At 44.7% G+C, this 24,754-nt stretch overlaps 1 protein-coding gene across 1 annotated transcript in view; it reads left to right on the top strand.

Moving 5' to 3' along the window:
* The window catches only part of LOC146064496 (glutathione hydrolase-like YwrD proenzyme), a 71,997-nt gene that overhangs the window by 12,691 nt on the left and 34,552 nt on the right, over positions 1-24,754 (top strand). Inside the window, exons 3-6 of the mRNA XM_083178035.1 lie at positions 794-947; positions 9,229-9,382; positions 13,527-13,733; positions 23,525-23,677. Coding sequence (XP_083034161.1) covers positions 794-947; positions 9,229-9,382; positions 13,527-13,733; positions 23,525-23,677 — 668 coding nt within the window. The remainder of the gene's footprint in view (positions 1-793; positions 948-9,228; positions 9,383-13,526; positions 13,734-23,524; positions 23,678-24,754) is intronic.

Raw genomic sequence — 24,754 nt, 5'->3', positions numbered from 1 at the left:
ATACTGTATTCGAGTAGGCAAGTATTGCGTGGTGTACAGTGCAACTCACCTACCTATAAAGTGTTCTGTTCCCCCAGGAAAGTTGATGTATGCAATATTTTGCCACAATGCTAGGTTTGGGTGTGCCACATTAACAGATCTCAAGAGCCGCCACGTTACCTGTCTGTTGGTACACAAACATGCTTATTATTAGGCAAATGTTTCCATCCTGGTAGATGATTTGGCTCTAGTATTATTGCTTACTTATAACTTCTTACTACTTTTCTAACAGACTATTAACCGTTTTATGTAGTAACTGACAAGAGATAAGGCTCACGGTTCTGTGGTCACGGTTCTGTGGTTACCTCCTGTAAGTTACTATATAAAACCTAAAATAGTCTGTAGTAAAGCTTTATTCAATGAGTTCTTATTGACCTATAATGAAATACTTGGCCTCTAAATGTTAGATGTTTTTGTTACTTTGTATCATACTTCCCAATTACTGTGTATCATTGCTGTTTCCTGCTTATTTGGTTCTAATAAAGAAAATGTTGCTTAACATAAGCCAGCAGCTATCCCAGAAGCCGTCAGATAACCTGTATAATGAGCGTAATGATGTAACTGTATCTGTTTCCACAGAGGTCATTGAAGGACTAAAAACAGACCAGTAAACTCATTTTGCAGTTGTTTCTGCCAACTATAAATATGAACTGGAAACAACGACTCGTTGTCTATTCTGCTTGCCCAATAAATAATATTACTTTCCATGTACATAATTTGGTTATACAGTAATGCTATTCTCTACCATTTGTAGATATTCTGAAGAAAGGTGGGAATGCTGCTGATTCAGCAGTTGCTGTAGCTGCTGCCCTCAATGTCACTGAACCCAACAGCACAGGAATCGGCGGTGATTGCTTCTGTTTGTATTATGCAGCAGACACCAAGAAGGTCTATGGACTTAACGGAAGGTACAGTTCCCTAATCCTGTAGTTTTATAATAGGCCTTTGTTTTACATGAAGCAACTGCGAAGCCTGGAATAATGTGATTCATAATGAAGGTGTATCTTGTGTCATTCACAAATACATAGGTAATAGGTGGCATAACATGGCCAAATAGATGTCTGGCACTTTAGATACAGCGCCTCCCAGCCAGCACCAGGGCTCGCCAGATTACCCCCTGGTGAGCTGGCGCTCCATCTGATTCGGATATGCATGCACGTCCCAGTTCCTGGGATGCAAACCCTGCCCGTCTCCATTTCAGGAAGACGGGCAGAGTTAGGGGGGAAGTGGGGGTGAGCAACAGGCACCGGCGGCGAACTCCATTGGAAAGGGACGCACACGCATCACCTTCCGGTGACTGGTGGTTGGCGATCCAACCATCATCCCCCAGCTGGATGGAGAGCGCTCCATCCATAAGGGCCAATTTATATCTAAATGCAAGGCAATTCGCAGCCCTGGTGATTATCAGATAACCGGGCATGTGCATGGTATACTGTGCAAAAGGTCTCCCTGCAAACAAAGCTAGAGATGGCTTGCCATCCAAGATGAGTAACAGGCGGTACACCAGTGTTTTGTGGGAGTTGGGAAGGAGGGACCCCGGATCTCCCTATGGCCATCGCAGCACTGAGTAAGTCTTAGGGGCTTATTATGAATAGTGTGGGGGGGGGGTGAGGCCAGTGCCCTGTAGGCATGTAGAACCCATACACTATAAGCCTTTAGAATACAAAAATTGCATAAATGTGTAATATAGAAATTTACTTTTAATACTTATGATTGATGACCAACCAAGTGGCCATCTGGTGTGTCACAAGTTGCACTGGACTACCTGCCTATTCAGCTCGGGAATTGGCTAGCCCTAACACAGAGGTGCGGAGTCTAACCGTGCCGAGGGTTTTCTGCCAGTGACCCCTCCAATTGGGATTTGGGCTTCTGCGGCACTCGACACGTCGGTCGCGGTCCTCTGGTTAGGTTTCCCTTTATGAGCTGGAGGCTGGGAGTAGATAATATGGAGAGGCGGTCGTCTAGCCGGGTCGGTATCTATGCGGTCAGTTAGGAGCCCAGGGGAGAGGCGAAGGAGGTCCAAGACAAGCCGGGTCATACACGGGAGACACTGGTTGCGGTACACTGGGATGAGACGGAGGGATAGTCGGGAGCAAGCTGGGGTCATACACGGAGAGGTCACAAGTGGAGTACAAGGGGTTAAGTGGGAGAATCGTCAGTAACAAGCCGGATCAATAACAGTAGCACTGGAGACAAGAACTAAGCACAGTAACGCTGGAGTAGGTGTGAGCCTATACTCTGGCAGTGATTTGCCTGCCAGAGACTTCCTTTATACTGTGGACTAGGCAGTTCAATTTCCTGCCTGTCCCTTTAAACACTAGAACGTGCGGCGCGCGCGCCCCTAGTGAGCGCGCACCCGCGTACCCGGAAGCTGCAGACACGCTGCCGGGACCTGTGCAGAGAGAGACGCCAGCCGCCCGTTACACCGCCGCCCACCGCCTGCCTCAGACCGGCGTCGCCCAGCCTGCTCAGAGCGCTGCCTGAGCCAGTGCCTGGAGCGCCCAGCCTGCTGCCCGCAGAAGCCACGTCCCCGGACCCGGTAAGAGACTCCCACGGTCCGGGAGACTGTGACATTATCCCCCACCCTAGGGGTGGGCACCGAACACCCTATGAAAGGTTTCCTGGGATATTTCTGATGGAACTTGCGGAGTAACTGTGGGGCGTGAATTTCAGAGGCCTTAACCCAGCAACGCTCTTCAGGACCGAATCCTTTCCAGTCGATGAGGAATTGAACACGACCCCTGGAAACTCTTGAATCCAAAATCTGTCTTATCTCATATTCCTCATGACCACCTACCAGGAGAGGTGTATAAGGCCGTTTGAAAGAAGAAAACTTATTGAGAATAAGCGGTTTCAGAAGTGACACATGAAAGACGTTGGGGATCCTAAGGGATCTAGGAAGTTTGAGTCTTACCGCCACTGGATTGACTACATGAAGGACATAAAAGGGGCCGATGAACTTTTGGGCTAATTTCATGGACGGGACTTTGAGCCTTAAATGTCTCGTGGAGAGCCATACTCTATCTCCCGGTTTAAATTGAGGAGCCTCTTTCCTTTTATAATTGGCAAAGCGTCTGTAGCGATCAGAGGTTTTTGTAAGGTTTCTTCTCACCTCAGACCAGATGTTCAGAAACTTTTTGACCGTGTGTTGGACAGCTGGCAGAGTACTGGAAGACTTGGAAAAAATTTCAGGAAGATTAGGATGAAATCCATTTTGAATGAAAAATGGAGACTGACCGGTGGACTCATGGTACAGATTGTTGTGGGCAAACTCTGCCCAAGGGAGCAAAGACGCCCAATCATCCTGATTGGCTGACACGTAAATCCTTAAAAACTTCTCGAGGTCTTGGTTAACCCTTTCGGTCTGCCCATTACTCTGGGGATGGTAAGCCGAAGAGAAGTTGAGTTTGATATTAAAGGAAGAACATAAAGCTCGCCAAAACTTGGAAGTGAATTGGACTCCTCTGTCTGACACGATACTTTGAGGAAAACCATGCAATTTAAAGATATTCTTTATAAAACTCTCGGCCAGCTGAGAAGCAGATGGAAGGCCCTTGAGAGGAATGAAGTGAGCCGCCTTGGAAAAACGATCCACCACCACCCAGATAGTATTAAAACCTTGGCTAACAGGAAGCTCAGTGATGAAATCCATCGAAATATCAACCCAGGGGTGACTCGGGACTGGAAGAGGCTGAAGTAACCCCACTGGAGCTTGTGGTATAGACTTGTGTTGAGCACACGTATCGCAAGCGGCTACAAAGTTCTTAACGTCTGTTTTGACTGATGGCCACCAGTAACTACGACAAATGATCTCTGTAGTCTTCTTGACGCCAGCATGTCCGGTGAAGTGAGAGGAGTGGAACCAGCGTAGAAGTTTAGTTCGGGACTTTAATGGCACAAATGTTTTCCCTACGGGAATTTTAATCTTCTTGGAGGATGCAATGAAACAAGATGATTTTAAGATGGGCTTCTGGTCATCTAACTCCTCTGAAGCAGCTGGCCCAAAAACTCGCGAAAGTGCATCTGCCTTAATGTTTTTGTCTCCTGGACGATAAGTTAGCACCAGATTGAATCGGTCAAAAAATAAGGACCATCTAGCCTGTCTATAATTTAGGCAATGAGCCGTCTTGAGGTACATCAAGTTTCTGTGATCAGTATAAACTGTTACTGGGAATCTTGCGCCCTCCAATATATGACGCCATTCTTGTAAGGCCAATTTGATGGCTAACAGCTCTTTATCTCCTACAGCATAATTTCTTTCTGCAGGTTGAAATTTCTTGGAGAAGAAACCACATGCGTACCATTTGTTAGCTTCATCTTTTTGAGAAAGAACTGCCCCCACCCCTACTGAAGATGCATCTACTTCCACAAAGAAGGGTTTGTCAGGGTTAGGCCGTCTTAAGATGGGTGCGGAAAGAAAAAGTTGCTTGAGTAATGAAAAGGCTTGCTTAGCCTCAGAAGACCACTCCTTGGTATTCTCACCTTTGCGAGTGAGCTTGGTTATAGGAGCTACCACAGAAGAATAACCCTTTATGAACTGTCTGTAAAAGTTGCAAAACCCCAAAAAGCGTTGAATGGACTTTAACCCTACCGGTTGTGGCCAGTCAGAGATTGCAGACAATTTCTTTGGGTCCATCCGTAATTCTGACCCAGTAACAATGAATCCCAGGAAAGGCATCTCTTGTTGTTTGAATGAGCATTTCTCTAGTTTGCAGTACAACCGGTGCTTACGAAGACGAACTAGAACTTCTTGAGCATGCTGCTGATGTGCATGAAGGTTCCTTGAAAAAATTAAGATGTCGTCCAGGTAGACAATTACAAATTTGTTCAAAAGATCTTGGAAGATATGGTTCATGTATCTCTGGAAGACTGCCGGGGCGTTGCTCAAGCCGAACGGCATCACCAAGTACTCAAAGTGTCCATCTCGCGTATTGAAGGCTGTCTTCCACTCGTCTCCTGACCTAATTCGGATCAAATTATATGCCCCGCGAAGATCCAGTTTTGTGAAAAAACGAGCCCCTTTGATTTTGTCAAAGAGTTCAGAAATGAGAGGAAGAGGAAAACGGTCCTTTACCGTGATGGCATTGAGACCCCTATAATCAATACAAGGCCTGAGGCCCCCGTCTTTTTTCTTGACAAAAAACAGACCCGCTCCCGCTGGTGACTTGGACTCCCTGATAAAACCCCGCTCTAAATTATCCTTAATATACTCTGAGACTGACTGAGACTCTGCCATGGATAATGGAAACACTCGACCCCGAGGAGGACATTTCCTGGGAACTAAATCTATGGCACAATCCCAGATCCTATGGGCTGGTAGCTTCTCCGCTTCTTTCTTGCTGAACACATCCGCAAAGGCTTGATAAGCGATTGGAAGCTTGGGACCGGTTCCCAGTTTGGAGGAAGATATAGAATAGGAATGTCTTTTGACCTGTTCAAGGCACCGCCCCTGACACCCCTGCCCCCATGCCAACACTTGAGGACGCTTCCAGTCCAGAACAGGTGAATGCAATTGCAGCCATGGCAATCCCAAAATGACGGGATTCTCTGCTGAAGGGAGCACAAAGAAGGAAATGGACTCTTGATGAAGAATCCCTACTCTCATCAGTACTGCTGAAGTATTGGAGCGGATGCTTGAAAAGGGCAACCTATTGCCATCTACTCCTATGATGTGTAGGGGATTTGTCAGTCCGTGACACGGAACTCCCAAGCGTTTAGCTGTGTCTGCGGTGATAAAGTTACCATCCACGCCGGAGTCTAGGAACGCTTTGAAGACCAAGGAAGAGTTCCCATAAGTTAGGGTTACATCGATGGTAAACCCAATTGCGGATACTTGAGAAGAGGCATATGATAGTGTGCCTAACCTGACCCCCTTACAATCAGTTAGGCCTTGTCGTTTCCCGGACGCTTGGGGCAAGCAGAGAGGAGATGACCTGACTCCCCGCAGTATAGACACAGTCGATTTTTAAATCTTCGCTCTCTTTCTGCGAAAGGAAGGCGAGCTTTCCCAATCTGCATGGGTTCCTCCAATTGTTGACTTGCCACGGAAGCCGTTGCCGACGGTGGGCTAGTTGGAGGAATAAATCGGGGTGCCAACTTGAAACTGTACTTCCGGGATTGTTCCCTCTCCTTGTCCCTCTCTTGGTAACGGAGGTCCACCCGTGTACATAAGGAAATGAGGTCATCCAAAGAAGTCGACGGCTCCCGACCTGCCAACTCATCCTTAATCTTCTCAGATAGCCCCTGTGTGAAGGTGGCCTCTAGAGCTTCCTCGTTCCACCCTAACTCGGATGCGAGGGTCCTGAACTGAACCGTGTATTGTCCCACAGTCTGGGTTCCTTGTCTCAGCCGGAGAATGGCTGAAGCGGCGGACGTCACCCGACCCGGTTCATCAAAAACTTTACGGAACTCATTGATGAATTCAGTGATATTATTAATCACCGCATGATCCTTCTCCCAGAGTGGGGAGGCCCAGGACAGAGCTTGACCCGAGAGTAGCGAAATCATGTAGGCTACCTTCGCTCTATCCGACGGGAAGGATGCTGCCTGTATTTCAAATTGAATAAGGCACTGATTCAGAAATCTCCGACACTCCTTAGGATTCCCATCGAATTTGGCTGGGTTCGGGATGCGAAGTGAAGGAGCACTTGCTGCGACCACCGGGGGAAGTGGTACCGGAGGCGGTGGAGCCGGGGGGGCTTCAATACGTTGCATCAAGGTCTGTAGACATTGCATGATCTGTGCCTGATCCTGTTCCTGCTTATTCACCCTGGTTAGCAGATGCTCCAGAAGCTCCTTTGGAGATGGACCGGCCGCTGGATCCATATTTATGGGCCAGAGTATTCTGTCACAAGTTGTTCTGGACTACCTGCCTATTCAGCTCGGGAATTGGCTAGACCTAACACAGAGGTGCGGAGTCTAACCGTGCCGAGGGTTTTCTGCCAGTGACCCCACCAATTGGGATTTGGGCTTCTGCGGCACTCGACACGTCGGTCGCAGTCCTCTGGTTAGGTTTCCCTTTATGAGCTGGAGGCTGGGAGTAGATAATATGGAGAGGCGGTCGTCTAGCCGGGTCGGTATCTATGCGGTCAGTTAGGAGCCCAGGGGAGAGGCGAAGGAGGTCCAAGACAAGCCGGGTCATACACGGGAGACACTGGTTGCGGTACACTGGGATGAGATGGAGGGATAGTCGGGAGCAAGCTGGGGTCATACACGGAGAGGTCACAAGTGGAGTACAAGGGGTTAAGCGGGAGAATCGTCAGTAACAAGCCGGATCAATAACAGTAGCACTGGAGACAAGAACTAAGCACAGTAACGCTGGAGTAGGTGTGAGCCTATACTCTGGCAGTGATTTGCCTGCCAGAGACTTCCTTTATACTGTGGACTAGGCAGTTCAATTTCCTGCCTGTCCCTTTAAACACTAGAATGTGCGGCGCGCGCGCCCCTAGTGAGCGCGCACCCGCGTACCCGGAAGCTGCAGACACGCTGCCGGGACCTGTGCAGAGAGAGACGCCAGCCGCCCGTTACACCGCCGCCCACCGCCTGCCTCAGACCGGCGTCGCCCAGCCTGCTCAGAGCGCTGCCTGAACCAGTGCCTGGAGCGCCCAGCCTGCTGCCCGCAGAAGCCACGTCCCCAGACCCGGTAAGAGACTCCCGCGGTCCGGGAGACTGTGACATGGTGTCTGGTGATCATCATGCTGTCATGATGTTGGAACTATTTTATGTGGAGACCTGGAGTTCCAACCACCCCATGTGTAATCTGGCCCTGATCTGTGCATACAGTACCACTGGCTTCAAAAGCAAGGATTTTCCCTCCATACTGAGTAACCTGAGGGTTACCCAGATGACCAATGTTCATGCACATGATCCAATGCTGCAATCACAGACAGTGTATCAGAGAAGCTGGCAGGGGTCTCTGTATATAGAGACTGTGGGGTAGATATATTAAAGTGCCATCTATCCTGCTGCTTTAACACTTCCTGCTTCGCTGCTTTACCCAGGCAAAGCTGGAAGCCCCACCAACAAGATGTATTAAGTGGGGAAGTGAAAAGTCCCTCCACTGGTGGTCTCTGCCTGAGCACACATTACATCAGTCTAATGCTACCGCATTGTGTCTCCTTGCTTAGCCGGCTCCACTGGGCATGCGCGAGTTCTCACTACTAAAGCGAGTTCTCCTGCATAGCCTAGAGCCGGAATCCCACAGCCAGGGACAACACTGTGGCAACTTTACTGTCAGATTGGTCAGAGCTACCAGAGGTTAAAGTGAGGGGGAACGAGGTGGAACTGAGTTCCACCACCTCTAATGGTGAGGTGGAACATTTTAACCTCCACATTGGCCCTGCACAGTAATTGTAACAGAAAAGCATTCTAGTTTGCAGGGGGGTGCCAAAAACCCTACCCCTAGACCTGTCTCTGCCTAATGGGGGTAGGGGAGGGGGGTCATTAGGTGGCATAGAGAAATGAGTTCCCCCACCTCTGCATGACCACTTTAAACCCTGAGAGCTACTGACCTTACATACACTGTCCTGCGTATCGGGATGCTATCTTTCAGATATCAGCCCCCAATATAGACAGGGGCACATAGCCGGTGTAATACATGGTGGCAGAAGTGGTATCAAAGCATGTAATGTGAGCTGATAGCTTTCCCCCATATTGATCATTCAAACATTTTACCCCATGTCTGCAATCCATGAAATGGACATTTCTGGATGTCAACTAGGCAGCTACATTGGAAACACTTGCAAAAGATTGTTGTGGGCCTGCAGCCAAATTCTGTGCTGTTCTAAGGCATGCATATGGCAAAGGGATGCCTGTATCACTGAAATATTTTTATGCTAGACTGCATGTGTAGTAGTCAGTACCAAACATGATGGTTATGGCTGTGAATAAAAATTACATAGGGCAGTGCCATAATACTATATGCATGACGCCATGTGGATAGCTGCACTGGCATGTGGTGCTAAATCTGGCTGTGGTGGTCAATCAGAATTCCGGCTACATGCTTTGACATAATGCATTTATACCTTGTCTCCAACTTTTATTACTATGTCATTTTAATTAGGCAGTTGTCATTAAACAGTTGTGTTTTGGGCTAGAATGGTTGCTACTTCCAATCACTGTGCCTTTGCAGCAATATCTGCCAGCTGTGTCTATGCTGTATGCTAATCCAGGTGTTTGTCTATTGTACAGTGGAAGGTGTCCAAGGGCATTGAACCTGGAAGTTTTGAAACAGCAAGGTTTTACTGGGGACAACCCTCTCCCTCCCACTCATGCTCACAATGTCACTGTGCCAGGGGCTGCAGCCGCCTGGGCCGACACCGTTTCTCTCTTTGGAAGTAAGAAGGTAATCTGCTGTGCAATGTGTTCTACCAAATGTATACAGTAATACTAAATCATTAGATTTTACAATAACCTGAAAAATATATTAAACAACACTTGATGCTCAGGCCTAAATTTGTGAGAAGCCCACATACCGTAGGCCTGGCGGTCTAGGGTAGGAAGTCTGCCAGGGTGGCATCCAGACTCCTCCATTAAAAATTGTGAAACCAGTACTTTAGATGGGCTTTGGTATGTATATGGTATGGCTAAGCTCAACATGCAAATACAGAACCTTTGGCCATGTTACATCTTAGGGGAACATATACAAACCTAGCCTGAGGAAAGTTATCCCATTAAAATCTACAGGTTGGAGGGGGAGACATGCACCAGCATATCTTGTAGCAAAATAGATGGAGGTGCTAACCCCTTAGTGACTTCGGCTTGCACATGAGCTGTTCAATGTCCTTTCTCATTTTCTAATAGATGTAATTTTTAAATATTCTCTAAATTATATAAGCTAGTATATATTGAAAAGTGGTATTTAAATTACAAAAAGTTATACTTACATTAGTGGCATCTGGACTGTAGAGCTTCAATGTCCATGTCTTCAAGGATTGCCACACTGCATCTGTGACCTGTATGTTTTCCGTGAGAGGTAACACTAAGAAGCATTTAACTTTCTCATAGATTATTGCCTGAATCACCTCTAAAAGGTTTTTTACACCTTGACAGCAGGCCTGTGGGTGCGTGGTTAATTGACAGAGATATGTAGGCCAGCTGATAGTTTGCTCTTCTTTGGAATGACTAGCTATAAAATTATTCTATTTTAACTAGAATAACATTATTTTACTGTAACCAGAATGTGCTAAAGGGCAACTGGAGGAAGGTAAGCAAAATTCTCGGTACACTTGATGTCAGCTGCCCGCCATGTTCCCCCCAAAATACACACAAGCCTAAGACACCTGAGAGTGTCTAAAGGTGGCCATACATCCGAAAGATATTGTACCCAATCATACAATCTCAATTGATTGTAAGATGGATTGTATGCAGATTGTGTGCACATCTTGTATACATAATCATACAGCAGATGGATTGTATGACTGATTGTAAGATGGATTGTGTGTAGATTGTGTGTCCAAAAACCACCAAGGACTGCCGGGGATTTCAAGGGAAATTGTACACAATCATGAGCGCAATCGATCTTAAGATCGATCTTTCTGATGTATGGCCAGCTTTAGACCATCAAATAATGTGGGTGTCACCCCATGGGCTGTAACTGGATGTTTATGCAAAACATCCATTTGCAGCTGTCTGGGCGAATTCGCTCTGCGAAGGGGCGGCGGCATGTGTGAGCGGCGGGCAGGCTAAAAATGTCAACCAGAATCACCCCCTCTGTCCCGGCATGTGATAATTTTTACATTGTTGCAATGTATTTAATTATCACATTGCATAATTGGTCGTATTGATCATATCCCATCTGCAACTGGGATGCGCATGGTGATAAGGATCCGATATGATTTCCCGGCGGTCGGAATCCCGACACTGGAATCCCGACCGCCGAAATCCCGACAAGGGGGGGACATGGATCGCCCCCCCTTGCGGGCTCGCTGCGCTCGCCACGCAGCGGGCCCGGTGCCTCGCTACGCTCGGCACGCTATTTTATTCTCCCTCTATGGGTGTCGTGGACACCCACGGAGGGAGAAAGTTTTGGGATTTCGGCGGTCGGGATTCCAGTGTCGGGATTCCGACCGCCGGGATCCCGACCGCCGGGAAATTAACCGCATCCCGGTGATAAATATGCCCCTTAAAGTGCGTACATACGGTTCAATTCCATTTTCGATTCTATTTCTATTAGATATCGACCTGCTCTAAAGTTTTTTCTAATCCTTTTCGATTCTATTTTCCATTCGATTTGCTATTAGATCAGCCAGATTTAATGACGCCCAAGTTGGCCGGAGGTGCGGATTCTTTTTTTTTTTAAGTCAGCCCTTTATAAGGCAAAACCATGCCTTCTAATGAACAGGTCTGAATCAGGCCTTATATTCATTAGTAATCATCAGTGGGAAAGTAGTAATGAGAACGTGAGTAATACCCCTTTCACACCGCACAAATAACCTGTGTCTGACCCAGGGTTTTGCCGGGTCAACCCGGGTCTATGTGCAGTGTAAAAGCACCGTTTTGAAAAACTCGGGTCCAGCAACCCGACATTCCGACCCAGGTTAAAAGAAGGGTTTTACCCGGGTCAAAGGGGTATGGATCATTGGGTAGACATGAACTAGGTCAACATGCAGGAAGGTCGACATGACTGAATGTCGACATGCAGGAAGGTCGACATGGTTTAGGTCAACATGGTCATTATGTCGACACAAGCATTAGGTCGGCAAAAGGTGGGAAGGCCGGCAGTCAAAAGGTCGACATGGGATTTTTCACAGTTTTTGTCCTGAATGTCAAAGAAATAACAAATGGGGGAATAAAAACTTTGAGTCATACTTTAATAAACGACAGTAATAATACCGGACAATAGGCACTTATAAAGCTGTGACACATATACGGATAAAAAAAATCCCAAAAGATGGGAGACCTCATCCTAAAAAGGTGCTGCGATGGACTTATGTCTAGAGGCAAGTGTGGAGCCAGGCTGTTATGCCCAGCACCACCGCAGAGAGTTTTGTCCCCACAAAGTGCTGGTGCAGTAAAGTGTCCGTGCTCTCAGTGCTGCTGTCCCAATTCTTTTGTCCAGTCTACACTTTACTGCACCAGCACTTTGTGAGGACAAAACTCTCTGCGGTGGTGCCGGGCCTACTGTCCCGTATTATTACTGTTGTTTCTTAAATTGTGAAATAAAAATTGTTAGTTACTTTGAGAAAATCAAAGTTTATCGTTTCTGAACATCGTTTATCACCCCAGCGCCATTTTTCCCCACTTGTTATTTCTTTGGTACATGCTAAGGAGTGGGTGTTTTCTCCTTTTTTTGTGGGAAAAGGCTGCAATGTGTGTTAATTAAAGTGTGCAACAGTCAAAATAACCTATTTTGGTTTGTGTCTTGGGTACTTATTTCCTAGCACGGCCACAAATCTTGGCCATCGGGGGTAATTTTAGTGGCCTGCGATGCCCCCGATTTTTCCATTGAAATGCATTGAAAACAGTGAAAAATCGGGTCGGTCGCGTCGTGTGCGCCTAAAAATGCTTAAATGGTCCACCCGCGATGGCCGCGATTTCCCCATAGGGAACAATGTTAAATGCCTCAATTTACCCGCGATGACCACGATTTCCCATAGGAAACAATGTTAAATGGGTCAATTTACCCAAATCATCATAGGGAAGAATGGTAAATGGGCCAAAAAGCCCAAAAAACCCCCCTGACCAGTGAAATGTCCCCCCAAAAGTAGTTCACGCCACCCCGCGATGAACGTGAACCCGAAGCGTGGCGAGCGCAGCGAGTCCGCGAGGGGCGGTGGTACGCGTCCTCCGACCTTTTCATACCCCCACTATCCACTAGGGCGTGGAGTTGAGAATAGAATAGTGTGGCGAGCGCAGCGAGCCACCGAGCCCGAAGCGTGGCGAGCGCACGCGGATACCTTCACAGGTAAACGCGTCCCTTCGCGGGCTTCACAGGTATATTTTGGGGGGACATTTCAATGTTCAGGGGTGTTTTTGGCCCATTTACCATTGTTCCTATGATAATTTGGGTAAATTGAGCCATTTCACATTGTTTCCTATGGGAAATCGTGGTCATCGCGGGTAAATTGAGGCATTTAACATTGTTCTCTATGGGGAAATCGCGGGCATCGCGTTTGGCCCATCGCACCCGATTTTTTTGCGCATGCGATGCCCGCGATGGCCCCGATTTTACCCCCGATGACCGCGATTATGATCGTTGTGGCCGTGCTAGGAAACAAGTACCGTGTCTTGTCCTGAATGTCAACACAGTCAACATGGACACTGAACCGCAGGGCTAGTGATCGTATCCCGGTCAGAGCCAGGTTGCTGGGCAGTCTGAATGGGTAACCCGGTTCAAGCAACCCGGGTCCCGTTCACTGCTATGGAGGAGGCAGAAATAAGCCGGGTTGCTCTTGGGGCGGACCCGTGTCCAAATCCAGGTTGCGATCTGAAAGCGGTATAATTTGCACAAGCTGTTCCATCATTTCCATTTCATGTTTTCTTTATAGCTGAGTCTGGAGGAGATTTTACAACCGGCTACAGAATTAGCAGAATTCGGCTACCCAGTGTCTGAGCTGGCTGCTTACCAATGGAACAAAGCTTCCTACAAGCTCCAGGCTGCCAATAACAAGTATGGAGCAGAGCTGCTGATCAATGGGCAGGCTCCGAAACATGGGCAACTCTTCAGAAATCCCTACCTGGCAAGCACATTCAAGGTACAAGCTTCTTACCCCATTATTTGCTATCATAAAATAAAGTTGTTAATGAAAGACTGTGTATAGATAAATCCGTAATTAACTGATTACATTCACTGTGGGTTGCATCATAAAGCAGCAAACTTACCTGTGCACCCATACTTGAAAATGTCACAGATTATTTTTTTTTTATGTATTATACATAGAATGTAGCTAAGAGGGGTGCCAGAAGGGTTCCCGACGGCCACCCACTTTTTTTTCCTCGTGGGGCTCAACGACCCCCATAGAGGGAGAATAGAATAAGGGCTTTTTTGCACTCGCCATGCAGTCTGGATCCCGACTGTCAGAGTCCCATACCACACCCACTAAGAGGACATGGACGTGGAGCTGTATTTGCAAATTGGTTTATAATACTTAACCATGTTTATTAAAAGTATTTTTCGTTTTGAATTTATAGACATTAGAAGAGCAAAGCATCTTATTAGTTCAGCAAATAGTTGTGAGTTTTGACGCATTTGACATCCAAAGTCGGCGGCCATGCAGGTTTTTTCAAAGGACATAGTTTTACCTGGTAAATGATTGCCCTTTTAAGAAAACTTTGAGTTTGGCGGCATTCCGCATGGCCGCCGAACTTAGAGGTTATTACATTTGGTAGCTAAAGTCTATTTAAAGATTTTTTTAAATATTTCTATTAAAGTGTACTACATAGGAGGGAATTCAATTAACCACAGGCCTATGGAGTTGTGGTGAGGCCAGCAGTTGATTGAATTACCCCATGGAGTCGTTACTGCTGTCGCCTAGGTAGTTTATATCAGCAGTTAGCAGAGCACTCGCATTCCTACAGTATAAATCCAATGTACATGTTCCTTGCATGGCCACTATAATCGTATTACGAAATGTAAATAAATATAGCTAAAGCCCTTATCTATAAGCATCAGTCTGTTGAATGTCCAATCGATAAAGTATGTACTTGGACAACCATTGGTTAGTACTGTATAATGCCCAATAACCACAGAGATCAAGCTCCTTTGAAGGCTAATCTTCTCACTGATCGTCACTGACCTCATCCTGCTGTCTACTCCAGAAAATAACCAGCTTTGTCCTTCCCCCTTGTAAACTGTCTACCTACTGTACCCCCACCAACCATTAAGCTCACTCTTATGTGAAGAATAATCTCAAACCAACATTAAACATATAGGCATATAATTTTAAGGAAGAGCAGCACCTATTGGCCCATATAGTCTTCACTTTTACATTTTTCTTTTGGCAAATGTATTCTATTTTTTATTTGTAAGGTTAGTCATATTCCTATCCCCAGCATGTTTTATTTGCTCCAGAGGTGGAAGAGGCCAAGAGAGTAGAGCGTAATGTTTTCCTCAAATCTCCCCTAAAAAACCTCCCTCCAGTCTCAGTGTATGTTCTTGTGTTCGAATACGTCTCTTCCTTTTGAAGAATGTCTCCCTCCTGTAACTTGTTAAACACCTTGATATATTTGACATTGTTTTGAAGTCGCTTTTAGGTAGGTCTAATCTTGACAAAACTTTTTGAACTTGGTTAGAGGTCTTACACACTGCCCAGCATTAGTTTCCCATCCTAATTACAGTTGCAAGAAAGAGTATGTTAACCCTTTGGAATTACCTGGATTTCTGCATAAATTGGTCATAAAATGTGTTCTAGTCTTCATCTAAGTCACAACAATAGACAAACACAATCTGCTTAAACTAATACCACATGGACAATTATATGTTCTCATGTTTTTATTGAACACACCATCTAAACATTCACAGTGCAGGGTGGACAAAGTATGTGAACCCTTAGATCTAATAACTATTAGCAATAACCTCAACCAAATGTTTCCTATAGTTGCACACCTGCACAATGGTCAAGAGGATTATTGTACCATTCCTCTTTACAAGACCATTTCAGTTCAGCAAAATTATCGTGATATCTGGTGTGAAACGCTCTCTTGAGGTTATGCCACAGTATCTCTATCGGGTTGAGCTCAGGACTCTGACTGGGCCAAGCCAGAAGGTGTATTTTCTTCTGTTGAAGCCATTCTGTTTTTGATCTACTTCTGTGCTTTGTCCTTGTCCTGTTGCATCACTCATCTTATGTTGAGCTTGGTGGACAGATGGCCTTAAGTTCTCCTGCAAATGTCAGGCACTGAGGCAAACCATGATGCCCTCTCCACCATACAGTACTTCACATTTGGGATGAGGTTTTTATGTTGGTGTACTGTCCCTGCTGATTTGGCTGCGTAGGGGCTGTGCAGCTTGGGAGGTATGTGTTCCCTGTGTAATAACTGTACTGTCTCTGCCTATATCGTTACTTACCTGGCTGCTGCAACAACCAGTGGCACCGCTGATATCTGCCTAGGCACTGTGCAGCTCAGCGGGTATGTGTCTCCTGTGTCTATACCCCCAGGGTACTTCTAGCGTATACCTGTTTGTGTTTGGTGACTGGTGGTTTGAGAGGAGTAGAAACAAGAAATAAAATGGGAATATTATGGTGGCAGTGTTCAATTTCTATGCTGGCATAAGGGGGCAGGATGCCTCTTCTCCTATATTTTAATATACCACAGATTTATATTGCATTTAACAATATTGGTTTCTGCTTGGGTTTCACACTAGCAGTAATTTTGACAGCTGTGGCATCTACATTTCAGATTGTCTCGCCTATTAAATCTGATTCTTGTTCAACAGCAGCAAATTAACACTAATTACTTGTAACTACTCTGCTACAACAGTGTACACATGCCTAATGAAAACTTAAATTTTAATTACAAGTAAAAAACTGTAAATGTCAGACCAATGACACGTCTAATGACCACATCCTATAATAAGACGATCGTTTGGCCATATGTCATTGCTCAGCTGAACTGGTTTTATCTGTAAATTGCTAACTACTAATGAGGCACTGAGTCATCTTTTCTCTTGGAAACTCCAGATTATGTATAAGGAGTGATGTAACTGATACCTACAGAGATATGTAATATTACGTTTCCAAGATTGTTTAAGCTATTTATACCCTCCTAAAACGGCTTCCCCTGTAAGGTCACAAGTTAAGTCCACATTTGTAAAGGTACTCTTGTTATTTTCAGACATGAAGGGAATGTACAGTACAAAGCCAATACGTTAACCTTGCATTTTCCGCAACCCTGTTAAAAAGTTAAATGAATGTGCGTATTACTCCCTCACTTGTAAATGGAGATGATGCCACCTCCACATCTTTAAGCCCAAATTGAATCTCATGCAGTCTTAAAAGCAGAGATTGCAGTTATTTGAGCTACTGTGACATCATTAGAGTGAGTCAGACCCGCTCATAGCGGGCCAAATTCGCTCCACTGGGCAATGCTGCAGGTTTGTGCATGCATGTATATGCGCATGTGCAAACCACTGCAGCAAACGCCTTCCTCAAGTTTCATACTCTCCATGGCGTTTGCTCTCTGGGGGTGGGGGGGGTGGGGCGGGAGGCAGATACAGGAGACCTTCCAGCGTCTTATGGGCATGCGCTTGAAAACTGGTGGACACCCGCTATAGCAGGCATATCTATACTTGCTTGGGGCAAGCGGCTGAAGGCGCATGACACCTACAGATGTATCTGTCCAATCTGTCTGGTTGAAACAAAAATCTGTAAATGTATTAACCATTTTCTCCCAAACACTGGATAATGGACAAAAACGAGCTATAGGCAGCTGCCTAAGGTGCCAGGACATGAGGGGGACCCTATGTTCAGGCTTTCTTGGAGATAAATGAAGGAAGTCTATTAAAGAGACATCCTTCATCACCCTGATCAGCCTGTATAGTGGCCCCTCCATCATTTAATTTCACCTAAGTGGAAGGAAAGTGAATATTGGGTGGGGGACAACAGCCATAAGATTTGCCTATGGTGTCGAAATTGAGAAACCTTGCACCAGCCCAGGAATAACCGTTTATCTTTAAAGATATTATATATGTATCAATAAAGATACAACACAATTTAAGATAGTGAAGTAAGAATGCACTCGGTCACATATTTTAGATTATCTATGAGCAACTGTGATGTACCCTGCAGTATTGCATGCTTATCAGATGAGGGTAAGGTTGAATAGAGGGAGGAATGCATTGTGTGACCATATACAAAATAGCAGGCTGGATGATAAATATGCTTGCATTGAATTTATATGGATACATCCAATCTATATTTATACCAAACAGACGATACACTCACAAAAAGCATAAAACACAACATAAAATGTTCGAAAAAGAATAACTTTCAATTTCAATAAATGACAAATCTTTTAGTACTAGGACTTCAACCACAGCTCCATTAGACGCACCAAGTAAACAGAACCCCATAAAGCCTTGCAAAATGTATAACAAGGTGATTATTTGGGGGATTTTTTTTTATTATAACTGTACAGTACCTATTAATCTTTGAGAGGTTGTATTTAGCAAAAAGTAAGATGCGAACACACAAACAGCAATATTAAAGGCCATAATATAACATGAACTCTCCATCCGAAAACATGATAAACAATTTAAAAACAGGTGAAAATAAAAGTAGCCAAATACGTATATCCCTATGTCACAATGAAGAGCCTGCTACAAAACAGTAATGGTATCAAAGGTAAGAGAAATACAGATGGAATGACAGCCATTAGGAGCACACCGCAATCCCCATACAATGTATGGGATATGTAGTACTATTTATTCATCTTGACTTGTGGAACCAGAGCCACCAGAGGCGGATTTAGACCTCATGGGGCCCCAGGCAAGATACTGGTTTAAGGCCCTCCTCAAACAACCCATAGAACTATATTTTTGCTACTGATTGAAGGTGGCATCGATAGAGTACCTTGGCACATGTATTGTCTACCGATTAATGCTCAGCTGCGTGATTATCGGCATTGCGTACATATCTGATTAAGGCTCTAGGTCTTTTGGACGTAAGCTCACATTTAATGTAAATTGACTGACCACATTGTGTGTCCAAATACTTTTTATCCTATCAAAGAACATCAAAGGGACTTGGGCAGGGCCGTGTGATGTCATGAGCTCAGTGCTCTTCTGAGGACATTTTGGATGGCCAGGATATCTTTATGGGGCCTCATGGGACCTGCTGGGCCCTAGGCAAGCACTTATGTGGAAAATCCACTTCTGGCGCCACCTTCAGATGGTATTAGCTCACTATGGGAAGAGCATCAATCTATTTCGAGCCTTCTGTCTCTTGATGCCCTTAGTGTGAATACACACTAACACTTCCACTACAAAACTCCGCAGTGCAAAGGTTTACTTATCTAGGGGCATGATAAATAGCCCCAAACCCCAACCAAATTGTCTGTGAATAGGAACATTGGGTTTCAGGACATTTATCACTAAATTAATAAATAGGCCCCTAGATGTATTATTTTCCCTAATAACCCCACCATTACTAGATAAATCGCTCCAATCTATTTTGTTTTCAAGCATAAGAGGGTCGAGATTTTAGTGAATAGTAAAAAGTAATTATTGCACCTAAAGGGCCATGTTCCATGGTCAGGTGACAGTTTATTTCTGTATTCCCACCCTTTAGCATACCGTCAGAAGGGGTGCATTGTGTGCTGCCAGTAAAATATTACCTATTTACTTTAGACTCCATTCTTCTCGCGACAGCAGTGGGTAATCGGTAATGTCATCTACAGCACAAGATTCATATGGAAATCTAAAGCAGTCCCATCCAGAAGGGTTGGGATCATTGGGTTGACCACAAGAAGGTCGGCATTCATTAGATCATCAGGACGACACCCTCAAATGGGTTTAGGTCGACAGGGCCATTAGGTCGACACAGGGAAGTCAAAAGGTCAACATGGGTTTTTCACGGTTATTGTCCCGAATGTCGACATGGACAACGTATGGGTGCACCGCATCCCCTCGGATGGCTCGATGTGCTCGCCATGCTTAGGGCACGGTTCCTCACTACGCTCCGGACACTTTTATTCTCCCTCCACACCCTAGTGCAGGCATGGCCAAACGGTAGCCCTCCAGCTGTTGTGAAACTACAGATCCCAGCATGCCTTGCCATAGTTTTAGCATTCCCTAATAGAAAAACTGTGCCAAGGCATAAAGGGCCTTGTAGTTTTACAACAGCTGGAGGGCAATTGTTAAACCATGCCTGCCCTAGTGGATAGTAGGGTATAAAATACCACCTGTCGGCACATGTCGGCTAAAAAAAACCATGAAAAACCCATGTCAACCTTTTCAATGTCAACCTTTTGAGGGTGCTGGCCTACGGCCTGTCGACCAAATGAATGTTGACCTGTTTCTAAACAAATTCCTTGTAAATTCCGTGGCTGGTTTCTGTTTCCACATGGGATTTTCTATGTAGTGTGCGGTTATTATGCATTAATCATACAGCCTGTACACGTCTCTTACATTAGTACTATTAAACTTTAATGTCTAATTTGCATGTCTATTTCAATGTCCTCTACATGTTTGCAAACAAAATTAAAGGCAGCCATTATGTGCATCGTAAGCAACAGAAACACCCTCCTTAAGGAGGATGCTGATCAGTATATTAGTCTCTCCTCTGATATCAGAATGAGTACACATCCTTTATTACCATGTGAGCAAGAGATTATCGGTTCATCTCTGTCCCTAGAACTAGATTCTGTGTATTGATGATTATCAGTCATTACTTGGGTGAAACACATCTGCACACAAACATAGTAAGATTATAATCTGCACCTTCAACTCCTGATTTATAATATAAGGTGCAATAACACATTCCATCAGTATGTTACGGAGCTATTTATCAGGAGATACCTTGTCCTCATCAATGAATAAGAATGTAATATTGACACAAGGGAAGCTTGCATGATTTATATATCTGATATCGATAACAAGTCATTTCTGGTAGATAACAGCAATCTGTTTGAAGCTTTTTCCATAAAATTATGTAAGTTTATGCAAATGTTTGTAGTTTGTGGCTATGTAATAGCATAATGCAGCAGATTTCACAGAAATCTCTTGCAGAATGCTAATTAGCAATACAGTTCACCATTATTATATAATTAATGGGGCTATGATCTGACACCTATGTATTTAAACCTTGAAAAGCAAAGCTAACATTGGTAAAAAGTGCAGGAAAAAGGTTTTAACTCGAATTTAAAAGGAGAGCGCTTAATTCAGGAGTTTTACTTAAAGCTGCTGCTTATTAGGGGGATGGTCAGTCCCCTATTGCAGTGGTTCTCAACCTCAGTCCTAAAGGACCCCCAATAGTGCACGTTTTCCAGGTCTCTACACACAAAGGTGAAAATTAGCTCCACCCTTGATCTTTTAAAATGTGTCAGTGACTAATGAGTGCTCCTGTTCACCTGCCAGGTGACCTGGAAAACGTGCACTGTTGGGGGCCCTTGAGGACATAGGTTGAGAACCACTGCCCTATTGTACCATAAAAACAAAATAGCAAATAGCAGCAGTCCCGTTTAGATGGAGTCCAAACGGCAGGCGAAGTCCTGGATGTCACTAGAGGGATCAGCTCTATGGTTGCTGTGAGGTTACAGATTGGCTCAACATACAATCTGTGACCGATTTTATCAGGATCTTTGAGCCAAAGACATCCAATGAATGGGATGAAGAGTGCCTCTTTCTTCCCACAAGACTACACATCCAGACTTGAGGGCATCAGGGTCAGTTAACGCACTGAGGAGTGCCAGACCGCACACCACAAATATATATATATATATATATATATATATATATATATATATATATATATATACAGAAGTACCAACACACTCGCCATTCCTAAGAATGGGGTGCAAACAGCACCCACTTCCCAGGATGGGGTGCATTGGCCTGTGACCACACACTCTAGTAAATACAAACACAGGGGGCCCAGCACTCACTACAACAAACTAACTCACCTTAACATTCATTTATTTCATTGATTATTTGAATGTTAAGGTGAGTTAGTTTGTTGTAGTGAGTGCTGGGCCCCCTGTGTTTGTATTTACTAGAGTGTGTGGTCACAGGCCAATGCACCCCATCCTGGGAAGTGGGTGCTGTTTGCACCCCATTCTTAGGAATTGCGAGTGTGTTGGTACTTCTGTATCTATATATTTGGGTTGATTTTTAATTAACCTCTGTTACTGTGATCATAGCTTTATCATGCACACTAGATAAGCTCATTTACCTGAAACCTGTGACAGCTGCCCCTTTAATACTAATTCAGGTGCTGTGTTTGGGATGGTCTCACCTTTAAAAGCCATAAGGACATGGCAGTTGAGCTTTAACCCAGGAAAATAACACATGTTCATTTTAGCTATGATGTGCAAACAGTTGCCAGGTTCCCATGAAAATCAGTTGTTAGTGTAGGACTTGCAGTGAAATGGGGTCCCTTGGCGACGGGCTGCAAGCTTAAATGCATTGATCAATTCATGAACTAAAACCCCATTATTTATTTCATTGATTATTTGAATGTTAAGGTGAGTTAGTTTGGTTGTAGTGAGTGCTGGGCCCCCTGTGTTTGTGTGTGTGTGTATATATATATATATATATATATATATATATATATATATATATATGTAAAACAGTAGTGTAGACCCCCCTGGGCATAGCAATGTATTGGTGACCCTACCTATTCTCCAGCGGTAGGGGTGGGTGGTGCTATGAGCAGAAGCTTTGATGTCCAGCGGGTGGTAGGGGGTATTATATCAACCGCTCAGCATGTAGGGCCTGGATCAGTAATTTCCACTAATTACCTCTTTACTGCACAGATGGTGGGAGATGAGGTGGGAGAAGGGGGCATTGGGCTGAACGAAGTGGCCCTGATACATAACTTCCAGGGTGGTAGAGGATGTTTAATACGCAGAGGAGGGGTGTTTAGAGGGGTGGGCTTATTATTCATGATTTTCTGGTGGGAGGACAGCTTGCTTGACTGCAGATATCTCCAGTTTCCGGAACTAGATTTCTTAGCTTTTAATTGAATTAAAAACTAGATAATCTCCCCTACCAAATGGTATTGGGGACTATGGGATCAGAGTTCAGGAGGCAGAGCAATCTGCCAACGAGTATATAAATCTACATACCAGGTGAGTGGAGCTGGAGCAGTAACCAGCTGCTGGAAGGCTGATATCTCTGGTTCTGGGCACAGTAGATACAAGATCTAGTGTCTATCAAAGGGGGAGTGTCCCAGCTTTTGGAATATACCCTCAGAAAAACTCTAAGTCAGACATAACCTGAAATATCTGACTGGGGAGAGCAATTAACAGGCTTGGATGGGGAACACTGCTTTGAAGTCAGATATCTCTGGTTCCCCAGGGCCGATTTTTTTTACACTCTTGTACCCATGGAAAGAGGGGACCCTCAGCTTTCAGACTAGTGCCCTTAGATTCCTGGAGGGTTTTCTGGATACTCAGGAAACCCCCCTGAGTGCGCCACTGGGGTTATAAGTCCTGTAGTATTCTTCCATCTGTCTAGCAATCATCTTCTTTCACACTGTTCTCCTTTATCTACTCCATCCTTCAGCGACTCAGTCATTCTTTTCATTGGCTGACATAAGGGGAGTGAATTTGGTTCTCAGTATCAGTTCCCTACAGTCTAAATGGGCTTTATAGCTACAGTACAACATCATTCCTCTATATGCAACATATTTGTTTACTGTACCTAGTAATTTGCTATTGGAAATACTAGTAGTTAAAAATGTTATGGTCACATTTGTGGATCTGGTAAGTCAATATAATGTATACATAATAGAATTATAATAACTAATAATGACATTAATAGAAACCAAATAATAATATTTCAAGTGAAATGTATTTCCATCCATTCACCGAGATCTTGTTGTTACAGGCATTGTCTAAAGGGGGTAAAAAGGCATTCTATGAGGGACGAATTGCGCAAGCCATTGTCCAAGTTGTACAGAGCAATGGTGGGGTTTTAGATCTCGAGGACTTGTCAAAACATGAGACAGAAGAAGTGCAACCAGTCTGTACAACATACAAGGTAAATATAAGACAAATGGTTTGTTAATAGAATTAAAGGTCAGAAATAACCCTGTTGACTCATAGGACATATACTATTATTATGGAACCCTGTGATGTCACTGTGACACCATCCCAGCAAGTCTAGTCTAGACCTGCTATTTTTATTCTATTAAAGCAATTGCAGATGTCAGATTTGTATAGAGGAATATATATAGAATATATACTGTGTGTATATGTATACAGTCCCTTACCCCCTGACGGCACTCTACAGACTTTTTAAGGATATATTTTTTATTCCATCATTCAGTGCAAAGTTATCTAATAATAAGAAGGCACCCCGGCGTTTCCCTATTTGTCCTGAGTGCCGGACAATTGGAATAAATATATATATATATATATATATGTGTGTGTGTGTATGTATGTATCAATTGTGTAAACTAACACCAACATCAGATGTGCCATGTCCTAACAATAATGTTATTTTTTAAATGTTTTTTTTTTTAAGACCCCCCTGTACAGGACAAGTTTGTATATGAAGAATAAAGGCCCGTATACATTAAGCTGCCTGGGCCTTAGCAGCTACTGCCCTCCCCGCTGCCCAGACCTGCAGAGTCCAATCCAATGCGCACAGGACTATGCATCGGTTTGGATGGGTTGTCAAACACATGCGATTTGGTCCGATTTATCGGCTTGATCCCTCGCAATCTGGTCAAATCGGACCAAATCGCAGTTCTGTCAGACTTTAGACTTCTAGTCAGTCCTGAGCTATATCTATGACAAACATAAAAAATAAATGGTACTCTTTCCCTAGCACGGCGCCCACGATCTTGATCGCGGGCATCGTGAGGTAAAAAATCGCGTCGGTCGCGTCGTATGCGGGCTAAAGATGCCCGGACGCGACGCGACCGACGCGATGTCCACGATTTCCCATTGAAAACCATGTTAAACATGGACATCGCGTCGGTCGCGTCGCGGCCGGCCATAAATGTGCACACGATGGCCGCGACGCGATGCCCACGATTTGCCATAGGAATCAATGTTAAAAGGCCCGATGGACACGATTTTCATGTTAAATGGCTGAATGGACCCGATTTAA

This window comes from Crinia signifera, chromosome 3, assembly GCF_055691185.1.
Source record: "Crinia signifera chromosome 3, ASM5569118v1, whole genome shotgun sequence".
In the NCBI taxonomy this organism is placed as follows: Eukaryota; Metazoa; Chordata; class Amphibia; order Anura; family Myobatrachidae; genus Crinia; species Crinia signifera.
Note: the sequence above shows the minus strand (reverse complement) of the source record. Positions and strands in the feature narration are given on the sequence as shown.